Source organism: Aspergillus nomiae, assembly GCF_001204775.2.
Source record: "Aspergillus nomiae NRRL 13137 chromosome Unknown contig00189, whole genome shotgun sequence".
Lineage (NCBI taxonomy): Eukaryota > Fungi > Ascomycota > Eurotiomycetes > Eurotiales > Aspergillaceae > Aspergillus > Aspergillus nomiae.
In genome coordinates, this window is record NW_015378244.1 from 35,939 (window position 1) to 57,448 (window position 21,510).

Genomic DNA, 21,510 nt, shown 5'->3' on the forward strand with positions numbered 1-21,510 from the left:
CCCGGAAATCTCCTGATCAACTAACACTTCGACCTCGATCTGATAGACTGCCAATATCTCCCACGAGCTTTCCTCCGCATTGCCGCATTCGCCTCAACCGCTAAATCTTCTGGCTCTATACCGTTCCCCGCTCGGCGTCGAGACGCGTTGTCAAACTTGCGTTGATTAGGTACGTGTTGCAGAGTTCTCCTCTCCATCACCATGCCGCCATTGTACCTCTCTTCCTACAGGGGTGCTTACAACATGCATGGCTTTGACTAACGCATGGCGCCTCTATATCGTTTACAGATTTTTGTATACTTTCAACCCACGAACACCGCGTATCGTCGGCTTCCTCCTTAATAGACACCGGTTGTCACTCCCGTTCAACCTTCGCGCCACCGTGGTTTTCTAGCTTCAGTGCTTCCGAAACCCGTGTAAGACTACTTATCGCTGGGGATCGCCCCGTTGGCAAATTCGTCACAGTGTACAGCGAATCAACAATGGCTGCCCGCACAAGAAGACAACAGGCGGCTTTGGCCGCTCAGTCGGATAGCAATGAGTCGCCGGCTGGCAATGGCACAGTGGAAAAATCACCAAAGAAGACCAGAACTTCGGGCAAGAAGGAAGTGAAGGAGAATGTATATTTGTTTGCCCCTAACCTTATTGGTAAGGAGCTTCTTCCCGTCTCGTCAATCTTCCACGATGTTCCGAACGGACGCTTACCGGTGGCGTGGGATTAGGATATCTACGGGTGGTTTTGACAATGGCTTCGTTGTACTACATGCCGCTGCATCCGCGAACGTGCTCCCTTCTTTATAGCGTGTCTTGCTTGCTGGATGCTTTAGACGGATATGCAGCCCGCTACTTCAACCAGTCCACCACCTTCGGCGCGGTTCTGGATATGGTGACGGACCGCTGCACAACTGCGTGTTTACTGGTGTTTCTGAGTCGGCGTGGCCTCGCTGGTCTATTGTCTTTCAGAGTCTGATTGCCTTGGATATGGCCAGCCATTACATGCACATGTATGCTACCCTCAGCATGGGCGGGTCTGGCCAAAGTCACAAGAAGATCGATTCTAGCAGGAGCTGGATCTTGTATCAATACTACAACAGCAGAGTGAGCTATACCGAGCCATATGGGTAGTCACATAAAACTGATCATGTCTACAGACTGTTCTCTTCATCTGCTGTGCTCTGAACGAGCTTTTCTTCATTGGCCTATACCTTCTTTCGTTCTCGTCTCCTATTTTGTCTCCATCCCTTCTCCAACCCGTTTCAGGCTCTGGTTCCGACGCTGCACATCCGGTCTCGACTCACTCGTTCGCCAGCCCATGGAGCGCTGGCGCACTCGAGATGGCCAGGGCCAACAAGATTGACAGCACCTGGCCTTGGATTATCACCGGAATCTCGGCACCCGTGATGGCTCTAAAGCAGATCATCAACGTGGTACAGCTTGTCAAGGCTAGCAACTGGCTGGTTGAAGGTGACATTGCCAACCGCAAGGCACAGCGAGCTAAGAAAAACTAGGCCTCCAGCGCAGTTGTCGGGTGCCTGGCAGCCAGTGAAATCACGGCTCTTTCTCACATAATCTTGGAGATGTTGCTACCGCCAGGGCCTGATTCACATCACTACACTTCTTGCATGGCTTTGGTGCCTGGTTATTTTTTGGGGCTAAGGAAAGCTGCCCCGGTTCTCTGTCTCTTCTTCTCCTTTATCACCTGATTCCCTTTCTATGATGCCTTTTGCGGAAGATATGTTTCAGTTGGGAGGAATTTATGGATTTATAGGTCTGTGCAGACCATTGCGGGCCCGACCCTTTTCGAATGACTTATAATTGCTTCGACTGTTGTCTTTATTACGGAATAGCTATTTGCACCCCCATTTTTTCTTTCGCTTTTCATCTTTCATTTCTTTCTGCCTCTTTATAAACTTCATTGTCTCTGTTTTCATTTCTCTCAGATTGTCTCTGACATGTTTTAAAGATTTTAATCTGGTACTGTGTATTAGTGGACATACAATTGCTTTCTATAAATGGTAACAGTGATCAGGAAATAATAATAATTAAAAACAAAGACACAGCCCTTAGTAATTAGCTTGTTCCTACTAGTGTTGCAGTTGCATGAGACGGCGGTTAATCACGGGGACGTCCGACTGCGGCTCCGGTGTCGGCGCGCGGGGTGACTCGAGATCCACCCCTCATGGCCATATAACTCTCGGTGCTTTCTATCGTTGAGCTTGGTTCCCCGTCAGTGTTATAGTTCATTGTACTCAGGCAGCTGCTTCATCATGTCTTCTTTCAATATCGTTGTCTTTGGCGGAGACCACTGCGGTCCAGAGGTGAGCCACTGAATATCATGTACACTTCTCAGTGTCCGTTTACTTACCATCATTTATAGGTCACTGCAGAGGCCATTAAGGTAAGCATTTCGACTATACAATTAGACCTCTCGGGGACTTGAACAAAAATGGCCCAGCATATACTAACACTGGAATTTGTCAATGTTTAGGTCCTCCGTACTGTTGAGAAGAACCGTGATGTCACTTTCAACCTTCAGGACCACTTGCTGGGTGGAGTATGTTCGCACTTTTGGTCCTCTAGGATACCCTCTGGTATTAGCATATGGCTTACTGAATATCATAGGCATCAATTGATGCCACAGGATCTCCCTTGACCGACGAAGCCTTGAACGCAGCTAAGAACGCTGATGCCGTTCTCTTGGGTGCCATCGGTGGACCGGTATGGCACACTTCAAACAATACATATACGGCCCAAACAAGATAACCTAATGTGAGATTAGAAATGGGGTACTGGCGCCGTCCGCCCCGAACAGGGTATCCTGAAGCTCCGTAAAGAAATGGGCACCTTCGGCAACCTGCGCCCCTGCAACTTCGCCGCACCCTCCCTCGTCGAGAGTTCTCCCCTCCGCGCCGACGTCTGCCGTGGCGTTAACTTCAACATCATCCGTGAACTGACTGGCGGTATCTACTTCGGTGAGCGCAAGGAAGACGACGGCAGCGGATACGCAATGGACACGGAGCCGTACTCGCGCGCTGAGATCGAGCGCATCATCCGCCTGGCCGCTCACCTTGCCCTGCAGCACGACCCCCCTCTTCCTGTGTGGAGTTTGGACAAGGCCAACGTCCTGGCTACTAGCCGTTTGTGGCGTAAGGTTGTCACTGAGGTTATGGCCAAGGAGTTCCCCCAGTTGAAGATCGAGCACCAACTGATCGACTCCGCCGCTATGATCATGGTCAAGAACCCCCGCCAGCTGAACGGTATCGTTGTTACCAGCAACCTGTTCGGTGACATCATCAGTGATGAGGCTAGCGTTATTCCTGGATCTCTGGGTTTGCTTCCCAGTGCTAGCTTGAGCGGCATCCCTGATGGAAAGAGCAAGGTTAACGGTATCTATGAGCCTATTCACGGTATGTCTTAGGCCCCCGCATTGCTTTCATACCTTGGGGGTATACTGACGTGGAGAAAGGTTCTGCCCCTGACATTGCTGGAAAGGGCATTGTCAACCCTGTCGCCGCTATTCTCTCCGTCGCTATGATGATGCAGTACTCTTTCGGTCTGTTTGCCGAAGCCCGCGCCATTGAGCAGGCTGTCAGCAACGTTATCGAGTCCGGTGTCCGCACTGGCGACATCGGCGGTAAGGCCACCACCGCCGAGGTTGGTGATGCTGTTGCTGCCGAATTGGAGAAGCTTTTGAAGTAAACGAGGCCAAGTAATAGGAGATGGAGGAATGAATGGGGAAAAGTACAACTTTAGGCTACATGCCCAATGAGATATGACCTTCTGGATAAGTTATATAGATGACAAATATTTGAATTAATTCGCTTTTGATTCCCAGACCCTCGATGCTCCATAAAAATGATTCGTATAACGTATAATGCTGAGTTTATTAATGTCCTCCAATGCACCATGGAACCGATACAACGATAGATGGGTATCTAAACAACCGGAACTCCGAATCCTAATCTAGCCTTGATGCTCCTCATGCCCATGATTCATACCTATATATGAGGCCACCACCCACAAAACACCAGGGCCTGCAAAAGTCCACCGCAGCAATGCGCTTCTCATCCTCTACCGAATGACAGGCTCCCCCATCCAGTCTGGCTCTTCTAAAGCAGCAACCTTGTCCGGGTCCGCATCCCCATGAATACTACCACGCCCATCCATCCCATCGTCCGCCGCGCCACGAAGCGACTTCCGCATACTATGCCGCCGAATCCGTCCATCAGCAGAAGCAGACGGCGCATTGCCAATCCGCCGACGCTCGTCATCCCGCGCGAAGACCTGGAACCCGCGCACATGGGTATCTTTCCCATTCTGATGATTCTCCATCACGCGCATCTGGATCACCATCGCCTTCAGCACACTTCCCGCGTACGGATCATCCTCGTCGTCTTCGACGGCCGTCTCCTCATCGTCGTCTTCATACGCAGCCAGGTTGAACTCCGCCGGGTTCTCCGTATCCGAAAACATGTAGTCCGGCCACGCAGAGGACTTCCCCGTCCCGCCTTTCCGCGCCCGATTCCGCCGCTTCTTCCGCACCCAGCCGCCGTCCCGTCCGCCCACGCCTTCTAACGGTACGTCAACCCACCCGCACGGCGTCTCGTCTTCCCATGTCGCAAACTCGACGAGATCGTTCCCGCCCATACCGGCTAGAAACGTCATCTTCGTGGGTGTGTAACTCTCATCCAGGTCAAAGTCGAGGTACACGCGGATTTTAACCACGGCGACGAGCTTGAAGAAGTGCAGGGTGAGGGTGTGTGGCTGGGGGCCGTCGGATTGCCAGTACTGTGTCGGCGATGGGTGTCGCAGGGCTGAAACGCCGCAGCCGGGTTTGTGGGTCGAGACAGTCCATGAGGCGAGAGAGGAGATTTCGCGGAGGTTGCTCGGGAGCGGGGATGGTGATCTTGCTGTGTGGGAGGTGTTAGCTATTCGTTATTTTTTATTGTGTATGGCTGTAGTGCGTTGCTCTGCTGTAGATTTGGGATGGGGATTCCGGTAGTGGGGGGTTTGAGTCGTATGGGCTTTACCTCGATCGTGCATGACCTCGTCGTCGTCCTCGTCTATTACCTCGAGGTCATCCTCGACCATCCCGTCCATGTCTTCTTCGGAGAGCTGGGCTTCGTGGTCTGCGTTCTCTTGCGAGTTGAAGTCGTCGTGCTCATCTTCGTCTTCGAATTGACTGTCGTCTTCTTCCCCGTCGTCTTCCATCATCTGCGGGCGTGGACGTCCTGCGACTCCTCGGCCAAATAGGGAGAAGAGAGCCGCCTGCGCGGCGGCGGCTGGATGGGCTGGTTCGACCGGCTGGATGGGTCCTGATGAAGGATGGAGCTGGGGAATGCCTTGCGACGGTGGTGTCTGGAATTGAGATTGTGCCGCTGCATGTTGGCCCAGTCGTGATCTACTTGGGCGTGGTTGAGTGGACTCGGAGGGGGATTCTTCTGGAGCTGTGGGGTGCCGGCGGAGGAGATGGTGATGGCGAGGCATTGTGCGGTGGGATACTTTGGGTTGTATGGAGGTAGTTGGTGAAATTTATGTTCGGGGACTCATTGCTTTGTTTAATCGAGGAATGTAGCTGCATTTCGTGTAATGGAATCTTTGATAAGCTTCATCTTTCGCGTCGCTGCTCCGCGCTATCACGTGCCATCTTCTGTTCATAGTATAAAGGACGCAAGTTAAAAAAAAGAAGTACATGGCCCATGCATGGTCTCTAATCTCAATGCTTTTTTCGTAAGGTGCGCTTCCTGTTGAAATCGCGCTGTCTATGCTATATAGCTAAATGTTTGAAGAGTGGTATGATACAGAAACAACCAAAAAATACAGAAAGAAAGTCGCCCCATTAATAAGATGTATAACTCCTGGTCAGACCGGGCAATGATACCTCAAGTGGTGTATAGCCCAGTATTTCACTTTTCGGTGTCCACATACCCTAGCTTCTCACCGACCTTGATGCGTTGGCCCATCTCGATGGTCCAGTTCCACCCGCCCTCGCGTTTTCCTTCTTGATATCCCGCGTCGAACGACTTACGGGTGCCCATTGGTGCCTCAAAGACCAGGACAATCGTACTGCCTAGCTGAAATCCTCCCATCTCCTCTCCCCTCTGGAGCGGATGGCCTTTGAGAGTCCTGCTGGCGTGAAGGTAGGTTGCCTCAACGAAACCGGGATACTGCTCGCCTCGCTTGGCAGCAAGAGCTGCCGCCATATCTGCGGCGGTGTCTGTGGTGAGGCTGTTTGTGCGCAGCTCGGAGTCGAAGTTCACCTTGATAGAGCCCACATTGGTAGCACCAACGGGGGTATAACTGAAGAAACCCCAGCGCCAACGTCCCAGAAGGACAACCCGCTCGTTGAGAGTGAAGAGTCCGGGAAGGTGACGCTGCAGGTATGGCGAGACAGAATACAGTTCACCCGCGAAGTGTCGGCGGCTCTCGACCACCCAGGGCACGGGGGAATGGAAACGGTGGTAATCGCCAGGTGCGAGGTAGATCACGACGTAGTAAAGTGCGTTATTCGACTTGGGTTTCGGCGCATACCATGGAGCACCGTCACCGCGAGCCAGATCAGCCTTGACTTCTGCTTCTGCAGCAGCCTTTGATCCTGTTGAAGCGTCCAATGACGCTGAGCGGTGCCTTGCACCACCCTGGTCACCGGCGAAGAGAGTTGGTAGCGTGTAGGGAATGCCATTCATTCTGGCAAATTCCTCATCGGCTGCCATGTCAGCTGCATCTTTCTGCGAAGGTTCTGTCGAGTGATCCGTGAACTTCTTGGAGTGATCAGCATGTGAAGGTGTAGCTGCCCCCAAGAGTGCATCCAAGCTGTATGTAACCCCCTTGACCTGTTCTACCTCGCCACGTTCGATCAGACCGAATTGAAGGATACGGCCATCCGAAGGCGAGATAACCGCATGGGTGTCGGGATCTAAGGGCCGGGCACCAGGCTTCAGTCTGCGATAGAAGAAGGCTGCCAGGTTCGGGTAGGTGCGGAGATCCTGCTGTTCTACTTCATCCAAGTTGACACCAAAAACCCATGAATAGAGTTTAAATCCAGGCGCGCGAAGGAAAACTGGAAGCTCAAGCTCATTAAAGCGGCCCCATAGTCGGGAGATTGCTTTTAGTGGCAGGGTCGACATGATCTGAACCTGCCATGGCCCGCTTGGCTTGATCCTATGCCGTGGAGGGGGGTTTATAATCTCATCTTCCGCTTCTCTTTCTCGGCGTTCCTGCTCGGCTCTTTGCGACTTGTAAAAATGGAGGATACCCAGGAGACCAATGCCGAGTCCTACTGGGATCGGATACCATTCCACCTTAGTGTTTCGGAGCGCAAATCGTAGTCGGGATCCGAAGCCCTTCGGCGCTGGGCTCTCTTGGTTGTTTTGGTTTTGATATTGTTTCCATGATTTCGAAAATTGTCTAGCACCGGCTTTACGTCCAGCAGACGTCCTCAGGGCCACCATCTTCACCAATCCAGCATTCTCCCCGAGACGGGAGTCTCCAAAGTTCCGGCGAAGCACAGAACGGCTGGTAAGATACAATGTCATAATGCTGATTACTCCATAATTAACGCCCCTGGTGGGGAGTAGTAGCCGCTAGCACGAAAACACTGAAGTTCTTAGACGTCAGTGAGCAACAGAAGGAGGCCGAGGTCTTTCCCCCCTCAAATCTCGTGCTTTTGCATCATGCTGCAGATCATTTTCACCGCCCGGCAGAATGGGCCGTCACAGAAACCGTTGCAGCGGCATCGCGCTTCGGCGCTTTCTCCTTCACTTCTGCAGCGCAGAAACATGCTCTGAACCTGTTCTCTTATATTTGTTTTTCTTCGGCGTGATTGCTATTCCCAGGATAACCTATATGTGCCAGTCATCCATGGTGGAGGCCCTATAAGTACGTGCTGACCCCTGCCCGTCCGCGGAAAAGGCCACCATTGTGACTCGGGCCACCTTTATATGCACCGTATCAGGGGACTATACCAAGTCGACAGTCAACTAGCTCCGTTGTCAATTTCACCTCTTCCGCATAACTTCCTCTTGAATAATTTCCATCTTCTAGATTTGTCTAATACCAATTTAAATCTTCGGGGATTCTCGAGCCCAACCTTGCGCTTGTAAGCGCGTGAGCAATTACTTCATGTTCTGATTTCATCTACCTTGTGGCCAAGACTATACGAAGATGACGTCCAGTTCTGCCCCATCAGACAATTCAATGTCGAATTCAAACGCGACCAGTGGAACACAAGGGTTTACTTTGCACGTGCTGTGCCCGTCGCTTCCGCCTCCTAATCGCTTTACATTCAATGATCTGGTACCTTCCATCACTATCGCTGGTCTCAAGGCGCGAATATCCCAATCGATCCCCAGTAGGCCATCTCCAGAGACTCAAAGATTAATATATCGTGGGAAACCCATCTCAAATGATGATTGGACTTTGCAAAAGGTGTTAGAGCCTGCAGATGTGAGTATCGCGATGACCTTTGTTTTGGTTAACGTGTCCGCGGGTAGTTGTTTAACTAGATATGTCTATTAGGGCGCTGAATATTCCATGCATCTTGTTCTTCCACCAGCTCCTCTACCACCTTATGTGGCGACTTCCCCCAGACCTTCGCCATCACCACAGTACCAAGCACCCCCCGGCATGCCTTCACCAGATCATCTGTTTGCACCCAGCCGATCTGCTCCGCCATACCCAATGCAACATGGGCAAGAGGTGAGGTACCGAGGATCAATGGGTCCTAGTGAAGCAGATATTGGGCTAGCTCTGCGACGTAATATTGAAACCATCCGCCGCCAAATCGAACTGCGGGAGCGAGGGGGCTCGCCCTTATCAGATCAGCAAGGAACCGAACATACCCAACAATTTCCCTGGCAGCGTATGACGCCATTACAATCTTCAACGACTACGTCAACGTCAACATCAACAATGTCGTCGCATCCGTCAGACCTCAATGCTAGTTTATCTCAGGATACTAGACTCCGTCTGCACATACTACGGCCGCAAATTGCGTTATGCGAAGACCAACTCAATCGAGGCATCGCGCCCCCTATGGACCAAGTGATTCGCATTCGGTCACAATTGTTCGATATTCTTGACGATCAGTATAGAAACCCTTTGTCTGAACGTGACGGCTCTATAGAAGCCTTGCTCACTCGGGTCTTCAACATCTACACCCGCGCAGATCAGCTCCGCGTAAGCCAGTCTAGGGCTACTGCATCCATGCAGCACAATACATCCGATAGTCCTGGGAGTAATGGCCATGAACAGGCCTCCCTATATCTTCTTTCATCACCAAGTGGATACCAGGCTCTGGTTACCTCTCCTGGTGCAGTGAGGTCAATCGAATCGTCGCTAAGCGCATTTCGCTCGACGCATGCGTCGCAGGCAATATCTACCCACGCCACAGGCCATCCACCTCAGGCGCATCCCAATCCGAACGCTGCCATCATGGAGAATGCCGTCCGTCAAGCAGTCCTTAATCAAAGACTGGGCAATAACGAGGCAGGAGGGTTCGCTCGGAGCATACGACGCATTTGGTTGTTTGTTCGGCTGTACTTCTTTTGCTATATGTTCAGCGAACCCGGCACTTGGTCGCGGGTCCTGTTGGTGACCTTGGCTGTCATTGTATCTCTCCTGTCGGAAACCAGTGTCCCGCGCCAATTATACGGGATGATTGTGTCTCCAATTCAACGACACCTTGAAGGACTGATACACTTTACCACCGACGAACACGTACCGCCGCGTCCTCGGGGCACAGATACCACGGGTAGCTCAGGAAATGCACATCAGCCCGGAGATAACCGAGCTGCCACCCCAGCGGGAACGCGCCATAGCCTTCGAAGAGTAGAGCGATCTTTGGCACTATTTATCGCTAGTCTGGTCCCGGGAGTTGGGGAGAGGCATGTCGAGGTGCGCAATGCAGCCGAGGCCGCTCGAACTGCGGAGCGCGCACGAGAAGAAGAAGAGGAACGCCGTAGACAGGAGGAGGCTAGCAACGGCGAAGGAGTGACTGAACAGGAGCAGCAGGATCATGAAGAAAACCCAACTTCCCGCCCAGAGTCGTCTGTAACCAACCCCGCCACTGAAGACGGACTTCACACCTCAATACCCCATGGAGATGAGCAAGATGCAAGGTGATCACTCCCATCGCTTCATCTATCTATTCCCATTATCTGTTGCGTTAGTGTTGTACATAGCTGGCGTCAAAGTAGCGTTGGAATTAGCGTAGATCCTTACGGACGGATTTAAAACATGGTGATATGAACCTTCTTGCAATTAGACACGCTCGAGAATCTATGTTCTGGTATATAGTCTATTATGTGTATTCATTAGTCCCCTTTAACTGGGCCTACAACATGCACAGAAAGGCCACTAATCATCGATTAAGGTCGGGATCACAGTTTCGTGCCTGTCCTCTCTGCGGACGTATCTTGACTCGACGTAGGCAAAGCTGAAGAAGGAGCCATGGGACCGGTATCAAATGACTCTTCCCCGTTGAAGTGCCTGGAATGGGAAATAGTGTTAGTATGACCAATCGAACCCCTGAGGAAACAAGATAGTGGATCAACTTACCACCCCCTCTCAGCGCCTGCGCTCAAAAAGCTACAGTCCCCATTTAGAACACAGTCCCATCCCCCACTGACTCCCTTCCCCCCTCGCCAAACGGGCACAACCGTCCCAGGTCGAATAACTCTCGTTCCTAACGCCAGCTCCCGCTGTTCTGCGCTGCTATCGCCAGCGCTGGGCGTCACCCCCCTCCGAACAAACGTACTTAGACCCGCTGTAAACACATTAAAGTCCTCTTCATCAGCGTCATCCGGCATGTTTCCTGTCAAAACCCGTCCCATAGCAATCAACGGAGCCGCATGCGCACAAATCAGAATCGCCTTACTGGTGCGTTCGGACGGCGGCTGGGATGCTTCCAAGGCATTGATTTCAGCATCAACATCCGCAATGATCCCCGCTAATGCCGTAGCTACCCTGTCGTGAAGCTGGGCGATCGTTTCACCGCGGGTAGAGGGCACGAGATGCGGGTTGTAGTTGGCTTCCGGGTCCGAGGCAAGGAGTGTTGGGAAATGGGTCTTGAGAGTAGCAGGAGATGGAGCGGAAGGGTGATCAAAGAAAGAGGTTGGACCGAACCACTCTCTATCAACATACATTAGTTTTGACCAGCAGTTGAGGCTAACAGCAGAAAGATCAATTACCCGACTCCGTTTTCGATCCTCACATCCAGGTCCGCATTCCGGTCTATACCTGTTTCGCTAGAGGGTGCGGAATTATGTCTCTCTTTCAGGGCCTCGACAGATGGTTGAATCGTCTGCAGACACCGGTAGAATGGGCTCGAGTATATCCGGAAGGGTTTCGGTGAGAACTCGGGGCTGACTAGGTGCTCTGCCAGCTCGAGCGATTGGCGCACACCATGTGAGGTTAGGGTTGGGTCTGCGGGATTGCCGGTAGGTGTTGGAAATTGAGACTTGTATTCGCCTGTCTTATAGTCGATTGTCCAATTTAGACGATGCTGTTGTTTGGTCTTGCTTAGTGCTTTGTGTTGTTTGGTGGAGGGGTAGAGATGGAGGTATACCTACGCCATGTCGGGTGAGATATATGGTGTCTAGGGGCATTGTGAAATGGTTTACAATCAATGCTGCAGGTATAATATCTTTGGAGAAACTTCTTCAATGAAACTAGTATATGGTAGAAATGTATGTACAAGCAAATGAGGGTTGCGGGGAAGAGATAAGAGGCAGAGAATGCGGAGGCAAAATACCTCGGCTTAGATTTAGCAAATGACGCTAGCACGAATAGGGAATGGAATCAACAACCCAGCCCTAACAACCCAGGCCTTCAGCATGAACTGTCACAGATCCGATGTTGACTCTGCAGGATGGCTGTGCAGTATACCTTGCGTCTTATGCATTGACATCTCGGCAGCCGAATGCCACTGATGGACTCCGGAGCTGTCACCTTTCTAATGATGAATACTAGCCCCTAAGATATACTGACTTAGTCTGTATCCAAGGGCTTCCCAAAGTTATAAAATAGTATGATATGGCTAGCAAAAGAAGTCAAGAATCGGTCTCCCATTTTATGATTATCTACTGTTTACCTTTGCCCTTGTACCCTTACCTAGTTGACCGGTTTTCACCACCGATTAGCAGATATTTCACACGATGTCTCTGTTCTCACTGCGGGAGAGTGAATGGGCCATTGGATGTTCAACTCCGCGACTGTCAGGCTCGCTCCCTGAAATTGACGTAGAAGACTGGACTGAATCCATTGGGCAGTTGTGGTGATGGTCACTCATCTTTCATCAAGCCAAAAATAAATGTATGCTTGCGGGTATACTAGGCTGATGGCTCGTTTCGTCCGCTCACATTGCTCGGGAATACGCCACGCTGCCACATAAGATTTCGCCTTCCCGTGGCATGCGTCCAACGCATCCTTAGCTGGCCCGATCATCGTTGCTAAGCGGATTGAAACGGAGCCATAACGTTCAAACTCGGAGCAAGTGCGACTGCTGGCAACCACATATACGGTCAACTGCCCTGCACATAGGCCAATGACCTCGGAATCACACATTTCGCTTACTTGGAGATGAGAAATAAACTCTTGGAGTGGATCATCACATCCTGGATTCTTTTCTTCAACAAAACGCCAATACCCAATCCAGCCAATCATCACCACAATAGGTAGCAGAAGAACATGTCCCAATTGAGGTGAGCTTTCGTTCCGCATTGAATCCTTCTCGAAGCCAGCTGTGGAAGTCTTCCAACCTCGGTCTCTTCCAAGGGCCGTGTAATTCTGATAGGAATTGCCGCGCATTCATATGTCCCCACATCTGCCCAGGGAGCAACTCAATCTGTTGAAGGTACTGCCATGATAGCAATCGTGTTGGAGCTCGCTGGTAAATCACCGGTGCCACTCGCTTTGCGTACTATGGAGAGATAGAGGTGAGCCACATCAGCACGCCTATGCACTGTAAACGCTAAATATGAGAATTTAGATATAAGCGGTGCAAGATTGGGCAGTTGATGGGTCTAGAAACTTGGGACATGTCGGTCAAAACAGATTGGTACGCAGTGAGGAAAGACCCACAGCTTCTTGCTCAAACTCGACCTAACTGATTGCTCAACCATGGCCCCCAAGCCTACGTATGCGAAGAGTTTGATACTGCAGCCAATTCAGTTCTTACTGAGTGCGCATATATACCAAGAAACATACCGTACAATGGACTTCGAGGACGAGAAATGGGCTAATGAGCCCAAGGAAAGCCCAGATATTGGGTTCAGGCTGTGAACAAATAGCCGAGCAAAAGCAATAGTATCTTTATTCGATAATGCCCAACAATCGCTTCATTCGATCATAGACATAGAAACTCGTCGCCGCCATGGGAGCCATTTTCACGTAGCCAATTGTCAGGCCAACATAGAAACCCCTGACTCCTCTCTCTAGAACTACGCGACGAGCTGTCTCTAAAACTCCTGATCTGCTACCAACCACACTTCCGACTTGCATTCGTCGCCGAAGGATATCAATTGGATATGCAACCGTTTGAGCAACAATGCCAGCGATTGCTCCGCAACAAAGCTGCGCAACTGCGGTCAGTCGAGTTGATGATCCCTTTTCAAGAGTATAAGGTGCAAAGAAAGGTGAGCGCAGCTGTTCTCTCATTAAATCATGGGTTACGAATGATGTGCCCGCATAGGGAAGTATGCCTAGCATAGTCGGGCCAATTCCTTGATAAAGATTTAATAGGGTACCTTTACCGCCGCTTTCAAAGTAAATCTTTCGACAGATCCTGAACCAAGAGGAATTTTTGCTCTGTTCTGTTTCAAAAGCAAGACGGATGCGGATCAACTCAAGAGGATATGTGAAGACGGTAGCAATAGCACCCGCCGTACTCCCGCAAAAGAATCGATGATATGGGGTGGTGGTCTGGGGTGATACGATGATTGCACATTGGAGTTGTTCGTACGCGAGAAAGTTGATACCAGCGTACGGAAAAACGCGGATCAGGCTGGCCGCGTGACCTTTAAAGAGCGCATATATCCCATGCGATGTCCGAATGTGACTGACAGCCTCGATTAAACCATTCCACCGGGTTGAATACCGCAGGAAATGCGGATTCGACGTTTGAAATAGAATCTTGATTCGCTCCATTGGAGCAACAATGGTCTTGGCCTAGACATATCTTGCTTCAGTAATAGACTGTGGCTAGTGAGAACAGAAGACTCACTGCGCAGCCTGCAACACCTCCCGCTACTCCATTTCGCCAATCCAAAGTCCGGTTTCGTCTGCATTTGCTCGATTCTAACCCACGATTACCACCGGGACTGCTTTTCATCACATTGGATGAATCTTTTACGAGCAAACTACTGGCACCAGTGTCACCCATTCCGCGAGAAGAAGCAGTTGATGATAGAAGGGACTGTGTTTGGAAAGTCGAGACTAAATAGGGAGATCCAATAACAACTAGGGTATATCACGTGGCTCTTACCCAATAGGAGCCAAGGATTCCCGTCGGGAAAAGGAAAGTTCAAACCGATCTAGCGATATTAATGGCGAGTATTTTCCGAGCAGCTCTTCTACAAAGGGAAAAAACCACAATCTGAGGGCTAAGTAGAAATACTATCTTCCTGGTACAGTGGTAAAAACTTAAAACCCCTCTCTTCGCTTACACGGAGAAATTCTAGACTTGAGATACTCAAGATTACGCTACGACAGGTATACCTGGTATAGTAGATTAAGAGTAGCCGCTAAACAATAACCTTATAGCCAACATCGACCGGACATTGCACGGCGTTAAGCGGATCCTCCTTACCCCACCGGTGGGGTCGGCGGGGTGATCCGATCCATAGGGAAGGACCCGCGATAAGCTTATCCTCTTCAGGGTTCAGCATGCAAGCTCTTTGTCTCTGTCTCTCTGTCTCTCTTATCCCCATCCCCTAACTCCGACAACCTAGCAAGGGTATCAGTGACAAAATGAATTGCATGGAGAAATCTAGAGTCATATTACAGTGCCTTCTTTTCCCGAATCTATCCAGTTGTTGGACATTTATTGGATCTCAACTGAGGCTGTTATATTATTGTATGTATAGCTACACAGGGGTGCTTATATAGTACTCTTTCCTATCTCAAGACTTTCAACCTACTCCGTATAGTGCATTAAGCCCTAATCTCCTTGATATATAACCCTCTCAGCGTCGGATTTGTCTCCACACTTAGGATTCAAGATGCTAGCCGATGAAAGTGCTGATCATACTCCAGAGCAGGACTGGCTTCATGAAAAGAAATCCCCAGGACTGCAGGATACAAACATCGACCAGCAATCCTCGACATCCCCTAGCGATGAGGGTGAATATCCGACCGGCTTACGATTGCTTTTCATTGTTGTTGCCTTGGTCTTGGCAATTTTCTTAACTTCCTTGGACTTTGTGAGTTCGACGCTTTCTTTGGGGGAATATGACAGGATTGAGAAAGGCTTACATTGGTCTTTTTCCTTAGACCATTATTTCCACGGCTATTCCACGTATTACCGATGACTTTCATAGTCTCGGAGACGTGGCTTGGTACGGGTCGGCCTTCTTCCTGGTGACTGCAGGCTTTCAAACCGCTTGTAAGCTTGATATCCCCCTTCCACTGTCTTGTTCCTACTAACAACAACGAAAAGGGGGCAAGGCGTATCTCTTTTTTAGCTTGAAGATCACATTCCTGCTGGCCATTTTCATCTTCGAAGTGGGGAGTTTGATCTGTGGAGTCGCCCCTTCCTCGGTAGCTCTGATTGTCGGCCATGCGATCGCTGGTTTGGGTGCTGCAGGCGTGAATACAGGATCCTTTACCCTGGCTGCCTTTTGCGCACCCCCCAAAAAAGACCTATATTTACAGGATTGATCGGTCTTTCCTATGGTGAGCTCGGGAATACTACTCTCACAGACTTGCCGACCTAGCTAATTTAGTCTATAGGAATCGCATCGGTCGTGGGACCACTTCTTGGCGGGGTTTTCACAGAAAAAGTCACCTGGAGATGGTGCTTCTATATCAATCTACCAGTAGGTGCGGTCTCAGCAATCTTCATTATCGTCTTTTTCCAAAGCCCGCCAGCCTCGAAGTCTACGGATACCTCACCGGTGTGGTCGAAAGTGATGCAGATGGACCCCATTGGGACCTTATTGATGATGGCTTCCGTGACCTGCTATATCCTCGCAATGCAATATGGCGGATTGACCCATCCCTGGAACAGTTCGGTTGTCATTGGCTTAATCGTCTGCTTCGTGGCGATCCTAGCCGTTCTCTGTGGCTGGGAAATATACATGGGCGAGATGGCCATGTCCTGCCCTCGCTTGGTAAAACAGCATGCGATTCCCTCGGCAGTGGGCTTCTTCTTCTTCTTCGGTTCATACATCGTGGTGATTTATTATCTGCCCATCTACTTCCAGAGTATTGATGGCACTTCCGCCATCGGCTCGGGTGTTCATAACCTGCCTTTATTCCTCGCGGTGTCCATTTTCACGGTTCTCAGTGGCATTTTGATTTCCATGACTGGCTATCCCGCACCGTTTGTTATATCTGGGGCCGCAGTTGGCACAATCGGATGTGGCCTTTTATATACATTCAATATCGGTACCAGTACAGGGAAATGGATTGGCTATCAAATCCTAGCCGGCGTCGGCAAATGGATTTGGAGTCCAGGTTCCGATGATCATGGCACAGGGAAATACCGAGCCACAAGACATGGCAGCGACAACTGCTATTCTAATGTGTAAGTCAATACTCCTTCATTCCAGCGTAGTGCTCAACATCTAACTATGCCATCTGTACAGGCTTCCAAACCGTCGGTGGTGCCTTTATGCAATCCGGTGCCCAAGCCGCATTCGCAAATCGCCTCCTCATTGAACTCCCCCAAACAGCACCAGATGTTGATCCTTCCGCTGTAGTTGCTGCGGGAGCCACAGAGCTAAAATCATTCGGTTCCAGTCTAGATGGAATCCGCCTCGCTTACATGGACGGAATCAAAGTCACATTTGCATTGGCATGTGCTTCGATGGGTGTGGCTTTCCTCTTGGCCTTTTTCGCTCGGCGAGCACGGATTGGGGGGGAAGCCGTGAAAAATGCCATGGCTGCTGCTTAGATCCACAAGTTTGGTGTTTCAATCCGAAATCTTGTTCCTTGGTGCCTACAGTACTCTTACCATCCTCGGGTATGGTTGAAAAATGGTCATGTATCTGTGTAACATAGTGGACTACTTCGATTCAAGCTACGTTTTATGTTGTCGTGAATAGAATGTTGTAAGAAATCTCAATAATATCATAATACTTCCGAAGATTGGTATGCGATTCCCGTTGCACGACCGAATAAGACAACATAATTTACTTTCCCAAAGATAGAATATCTCGGGAGATTTGGTTTAGGGCTCAAGAAGCCCTTTGATACGGCTACCGTAGTACGTACAGCCGAGCAATAAGCTGCTGGGCGGGGTCCGTCCCGTTCCCGACTTACCCGCTGGAGCCCTAATTGCTAAACTGTCAGGTATTGGATTCGCATCTGCTGGTGGGGTAATGCGGAGGTAAAATAAAGTCCGACAAGTGGGAAGGAGGCTTGTGTCTAATATTGTTGCAGAGAGGCTTAACTCTGACGTGAGAATCTATGCAATATTGAAACATGTTGCATACTGTTTTGAAAAAGTAGAAAAGTCTTCGGGTGATAAGTTTCTCTGTTATAGGAATAGAGTGGGTTCAGAACTAAGGTACTAGATGGGACAAACTGTTAGTATGTTACAAAACAAAGTTACATCTTAAACATGAGGAAGGTTCACAGTCTATAAGTCTATACAAACCCAGAACTTGAAAAGAAAATTGACCTCTAAGGTTATTGTGTTAGGTTATCCGCGTAAGCTTTCAATGCCTCCGCCATAATTCCATACAATCCAATTGTAGCGCTGTTCTTGAAGATCGAGGACCAGGCATAGACCAATTGTACCGAATAGGGCTTTGACGCAATAGCTGGCTCTAGGTCTATTTCCGCTAGCGTCTCTTTTGTTGCTTTTAAAATGTCATTTTCCTCTGGAGATCGATCTGGTCTATTGCGTCCCAACTGCTCCCTCGTCCAAAAGCTTAGAAAAAGACCTTTGGAATAATTTCGGTTAATTCTCGATATTACCAGCGCAGGGCAGGAGTGAGTGGCAAGGAAAAGGGAGGTGGAAGAAATGAAATTACTCACAGCATTCCAATGAATAGGTGTTGAATAATAATTTAGAGTGCCATCCTGAAATGGATCCTGCTTGAGCCATTCCCATTACTACTGAAATCTGGAGTGCTTCAATAGCACACCAAGCGGCTTTCACGCATGTCCTTGAGCTTGATATGTTGACTTTGATGTCATTTAACTTGGAAGTGATATTCAGCAAATTTCTCGTCGTCAAGGCCGCTCGGAGAGGGCTAAAGTTTCCACACAGTCGAACATGAGCCTGACGATACAACGAAAGGGCATTTGCGGCAATCACTCCGCTAGGGTACCTCGATGAACAATGAAACTCGGGGTTCTGCTCGGACAGCATCCGCCACCTAGCCAACGATTCTTCAATCCGTTGTACGTGCGTTGGTAATGAATCTATAAGCCAGTTGTCCTGGTAGAGATTCGCCAGATGTTTCACAATACCGTGCAATGCCAGGTAGGACCCGAAAAGGCTCAGTCGAAGTGGTGGTGCACTTTGGGCAGACATGATATTGGCCAGAGCAGTTGAGAATTGAATAGGGGGTTTGGGGTTGGACTTTCGCTTTTCCAACCACGCTTGTGGGGATATACTTGTCCATTCAGATTCATCGCAAGGCAGAAAACAATCACTAATATCCAGGCTCCAGGAATAGCTTGCAGTGGGAAACGTGGCTCCCAGGGCACACAGATAGACGTATACTGCGCAAATTGTTCTTTCATGTCGGGTTAGACGTACTTCAAATTTCTAAGAAAGGATACCTCCACGCACCGTAAAGTCATCTCGGAGTCAATCCACTTCTGCCATTGCTCTAGAATATTATCATTTCCACCGACTGATTCTGGCACGTATGGAGAGATCTTTCTATACTGAATGCCCTGTGAAGTAAACCATATATCAGTGGCCTCATTTTGAGTACATACCAGAATGTAAGGATTCCAGAGTGGGGTAGACCAGAAGGCTGCACATGTGCTGTCTCCAAACGGTGAATCCTCTGAATTGCTTAGACATACCTCGATCAAAAGAGATGCTAACGATGCAGATTCTTGAAAAGTACGAAAATCGCTATTTTTGGTACCATTTGCCATGATCAATAGCAGGCACTGCAGTACCCATAGCGGCTCGTCTGCGATAGTGAGTGGGCTCAATTCAATCTTCTGCAAATTAGAGAACATACCGAAAGCGTTGTTGTACTTCGCTCACATAATTTTTTATACACATCTGGGCCATGCAATGAAGTGAAGTCGCAGTTGCATCGTCGTCATAGTAACTGGCACCAATAGATGCCATCGCAAAGATCATGCAAGGAGGAGCCAGCTCTGCTTTCCAGGTCGGCATATGAATACATGGGATGTAAATGAGAAAGCACTCAGCGAATGCTCTGAGTAATCTCTCCAATGTCAAGCGACTCGGAAGTTTAAAATCACTCAAACTTTGGACCTAGTACGTGAATAGTCAGGTACTGAGTGAGGATGGGGCATGGCGTTGTCCCAGGCATCATCTCAAAGCTTACCGGTCTAACAATATTGAGTGTGGAAGCAAGATGATGCCATTGTTGCTCTGAAGCTAGCTGATGCCATTGTTGTTCTGATATGGCGAACGAACCTTTCCACGCCGGGGACTCCACCGCCTGCGATGAGGATGCTGTGTTGGTAGGGTTATCTAATGGAGGTGTAAAGCACCTCAATGTCAGACTGGCAGGTGAACCTTCCTGTGAGCTCTCTTCCGAATTGCTCGGCATGGAAGATTCGGGATCCTTTGGAAAGTTGAGCGCTGAGGTCGAAGAGTTCATGGTGGAAGTATACACCAAGGGTACGGGGTCGACGGCAGGAGGATGCGTCATAGCGGTCAAGCCCTCCGTATCATTCGGTGCCATGGCCGATGAGGTTAAGGGGCTAGGCATTCGCGTGGACCTGGGATGCATAGACATCGACTGGTTTTCAATGTAGTTTCCTTGGCTATGATGTTGCGGGAAGGGTCCCGTGTGATATCTTCCATGGTGCCTTCTGAAAACATCCTGTCGAGTAAATGTTGCATGACAAAGAGTACATCTAAACGGGCGCTCATTACGATCTAGAGATCTGGTTAATATGGTTGCTCCTGCCGTGGTGGGTCTACATACGTGAGCGCTCATGCCTCGAAAGGTGCTCCGATCGGGCGAATGCACGGGCGCAATAGGAACATTGTTTATCACGGCGCGTCAGGCCAAGCCCTGTGTTGGCACTCATTATTCTGGGCTGCTCCAGACATAAAGTTGCAAGGTCTCTTGCTATTTAGTACTTTTTCAACTTGTGAGGTTCACGACTGCAGGGAACAAAGACGCTTGTTGTCAGGTGACGTGGTATGTATTAAATGTGTAACGTATTACCAAGTTTACCAAACACAACATATTTGAGTCAAGAACTAGTAAATCTCCATATTTTCTACCAAGTCTATTACTAGTCTACGGGGTCAATAATCGGACTATCGGCTAGATCGGTTCGGAAAACATTTATACGGCCCTATAATATTTTCTATACGGCTGGCAAAACTTTGTAGAAGGAAATGATAGACAAGTAGACCCACAGGGTTCAGCTCGATCTATTCGCACCCTAGGGCCTACCATAGAGCATCACAGCTTATATTGCGCCAGGGAGCCCACATGTGAGCTGGGTATCCGTCTATTTTTGCCCTCCTGTTTGAAGGAAAAAAAAATAAAAAGCAGCATCTATTTTTTCTCCTCTGTTGGACACAAACGTACAAAATGGATCAGTATGTTGACAGTATGCCCTATGTTCCGAACCGCGCGGAATACGAAGCCCGAGCACGATCGGTTCCGCGGCATGAAATCGAAGAAGCTGTTCTGCCAGAGGGATTCCCAGTCAACATAACCTCGAAAATGGCTTGGGACAGGGACAGTATTGAGTCCTACAAGGATGGCTACATATTGAGCTTGGACGATTCACAGCTGAAGGAGATTGACGATGCACTGCAGAATTTCAAGTGTAAAGCGGCTTGTGCCCCAAATCTAGTATATTTTTGTTGCATCGGAAAGGAGGCTGAAGTTTCATCTACACAGCTCTAGGAAAGCCTCTGGAGGTTCTTAACCCTGCTACCTTCCCCCTGCCATCGCTACATTCTATCCTGCGCGGTGTATCGGATAATATCCACACAGGCACTGGATTCTCCCTGATTAGGGGCATTCCTGTCGATCGCTATTCGGCGGAGGAGAACATGATAATATATGTTGGTGTCTCTTCTCATATAGGCCGTATCCGTGGCCGTCAGGGCTACAAGTATGACGGGTGTCCTGCAGACGTTGTTGTTACGCATCTCAC

General features: G+C 49.6%; 10 protein-coding genes across 10 annotated transcripts; 5 read left to right on the forward strand and 5 right to left on the reverse strand.

Moving 5' to 3' along the window:
• Positions 1–482: 482 nt before the first annotated feature.
• Positions 483–1,508, forward strand: ANOM_006831 (CDP-diacylglycerol--inositol 3-phosphatidyltransferase; the record flags this gene model as incomplete). Its single annotated transcript, XM_015552087.1, has 3 exons — positions 483–670; positions 828–1,098; positions 1,152–1,508. 3 exons carry the CDS (start codon positions 483–485, stop codon positions 1,506–1,508), a joined length of 816 nt encoding a protein of 271 aa, XP_015405706.1.
• A 759-nt stretch (positions 1,509–2,267) lies between these two features.
• Positions 2,268–3,699, forward strand: leu2A (3-isopropylmalate dehydrogenase LEU2; the record flags this gene model as incomplete). The annotated part of the gene is made up of 6 exons (XM_015552088.1): positions 2,268–2,318; positions 2,378–2,398; positions 2,489–2,554; positions 2,623–2,718; positions 2,780–3,407; positions 3,467–3,699. The coding sequence occupies 6 exons, from the start codon at positions 2,268–2,270 to the stop codon at positions 3,697–3,699; spliced, it is 1,095 nt and encodes a 364-aa protein (XP_015405707.1).
• Positions 3,700–4,071: 372 nt separating this feature from the next.
• On the reverse strand, positions 4,072–5,487 carry ANOM_006833 (anaphase promoting complex subunit DOC1; the record flags this gene model as incomplete). Its single annotated transcript, XM_015552089.1, has 2 exons — positions 4,072–4,910; positions 5,031–5,487. The coding sequence occupies 2 exons, from the start codon at positions 5,485–5,487 to the stop codon at positions 4,072–4,074; spliced, it is 1,296 nt and encodes a 431-aa protein (XP_015405708.1).
• Positions 5,488–5,906: 419 nt separating this feature from the next.
• Positions 5,907–7,451, reverse strand: ANOM_006834 (phosphatidylserine decarboxylase 1; the record flags this gene model as incomplete). Its single annotated transcript, XM_015552090.1, has 1 exon — positions 5,907–7,451. The coding sequence occupies one exon, from the start codon at positions 7,449–7,451 to the stop codon at positions 5,907–5,909; it is 1,545 nt and encodes a 514-aa protein (XP_015405701.1).
• Positions 7,452–7,772: 321 nt separating this feature from the next.
• Positions 7,773–10,122, forward strand: ANOM_006835 (uncharacterized protein; the record flags this gene model as incomplete). Its single annotated transcript, XM_015552091.1, has 2 exons — positions 7,773–8,445; positions 8,518–10,122. Exons 1-2 carry the CDS (start codon positions 8,164–8,166, stop codon positions 10,120–10,122), a joined length of 1,887 nt encoding a protein of 628 aa, XP_015405702.1. The 5' UTR covers positions 7,773–8,163.
• Positions 10,123–10,379: 257 nt separating this feature from the next.
• Positions 10,380–11,606, reverse strand: ANOM_006836 (phosphoglycerate mutase family protein; the record flags this gene model as incomplete). Its single annotated transcript, XM_015552092.1, has 4 exons — positions 10,380–10,488; positions 10,558–11,130; positions 11,190–11,503; positions 11,571–11,606. 4 exons carry the CDS (start codon positions 11,604–11,606, stop codon positions 10,380–10,382), a joined length of 1,032 nt encoding a protein of 343 aa, XP_015405703.1.
• A 1,705-nt stretch (positions 11,607–13,311) lies between these two features.
• Positions 13,312–14,380, reverse strand: ANOM_006837 (mitochondrial carrier protein Leu5; the record flags this gene model as incomplete). The annotated part of the gene is made up of 2 exons (XM_015552093.1): positions 13,312–14,166; positions 14,222–14,380. 2 exons carry the CDS (start codon positions 14,378–14,380, stop codon positions 13,312–13,314), a joined length of 1,014 nt encoding a protein of 337 aa, XP_015405704.1.
• Positions 14,381–15,218: 838 nt separating this feature from the next.
• On the forward strand, positions 15,219–17,113 carry ANOM_006838 (putative efflux pump antibiotic resistance protein; the record flags this gene model as incomplete). Its single annotated transcript, XM_015552094.1, has 7 exons — positions 15,219–15,419; positions 15,490–15,601; positions 15,656–15,787; positions 15,871–15,891; positions 15,949–16,562; positions 16,645–16,744; positions 16,806–17,113. 7 exons carry the CDS (start codon positions 15,219–15,221, stop codon positions 17,111–17,113), a joined length of 1,488 nt encoding a protein of 495 aa, XP_015405699.1.
• Positions 17,114–19,258: 2,145 nt separating this feature from the next.
• ANOM_006839 (uncharacterized protein) lies at positions 19,259–20,096 on the reverse strand (the record flags this gene model as incomplete). Its single annotated transcript, XM_015552095.1, has 3 exons — positions 19,259–19,319; positions 19,371–19,633; positions 19,707–20,096. 3 exons carry the CDS (start codon positions 20,094–20,096, stop codon positions 19,259–19,261), a joined length of 714 nt encoding a protein of 237 aa, XP_015405700.1.
• Positions 20,097–20,936: 840 nt separating this feature from the next.
• On the forward strand, positions 20,937–21,257 carry ANOM_006840 (uncharacterized protein; the record flags this gene model as incomplete). Its single annotated transcript, XM_015552096.1, has 1 exon — positions 20,937–21,257. The coding sequence occupies one exon, from the start codon at positions 20,937–20,939 to the stop codon at positions 21,255–21,257; it is 321 nt and encodes a 106-aa protein (XP_015405688.1).
• Positions 21,258–21,510: the final 253 nt, after the last annotated feature.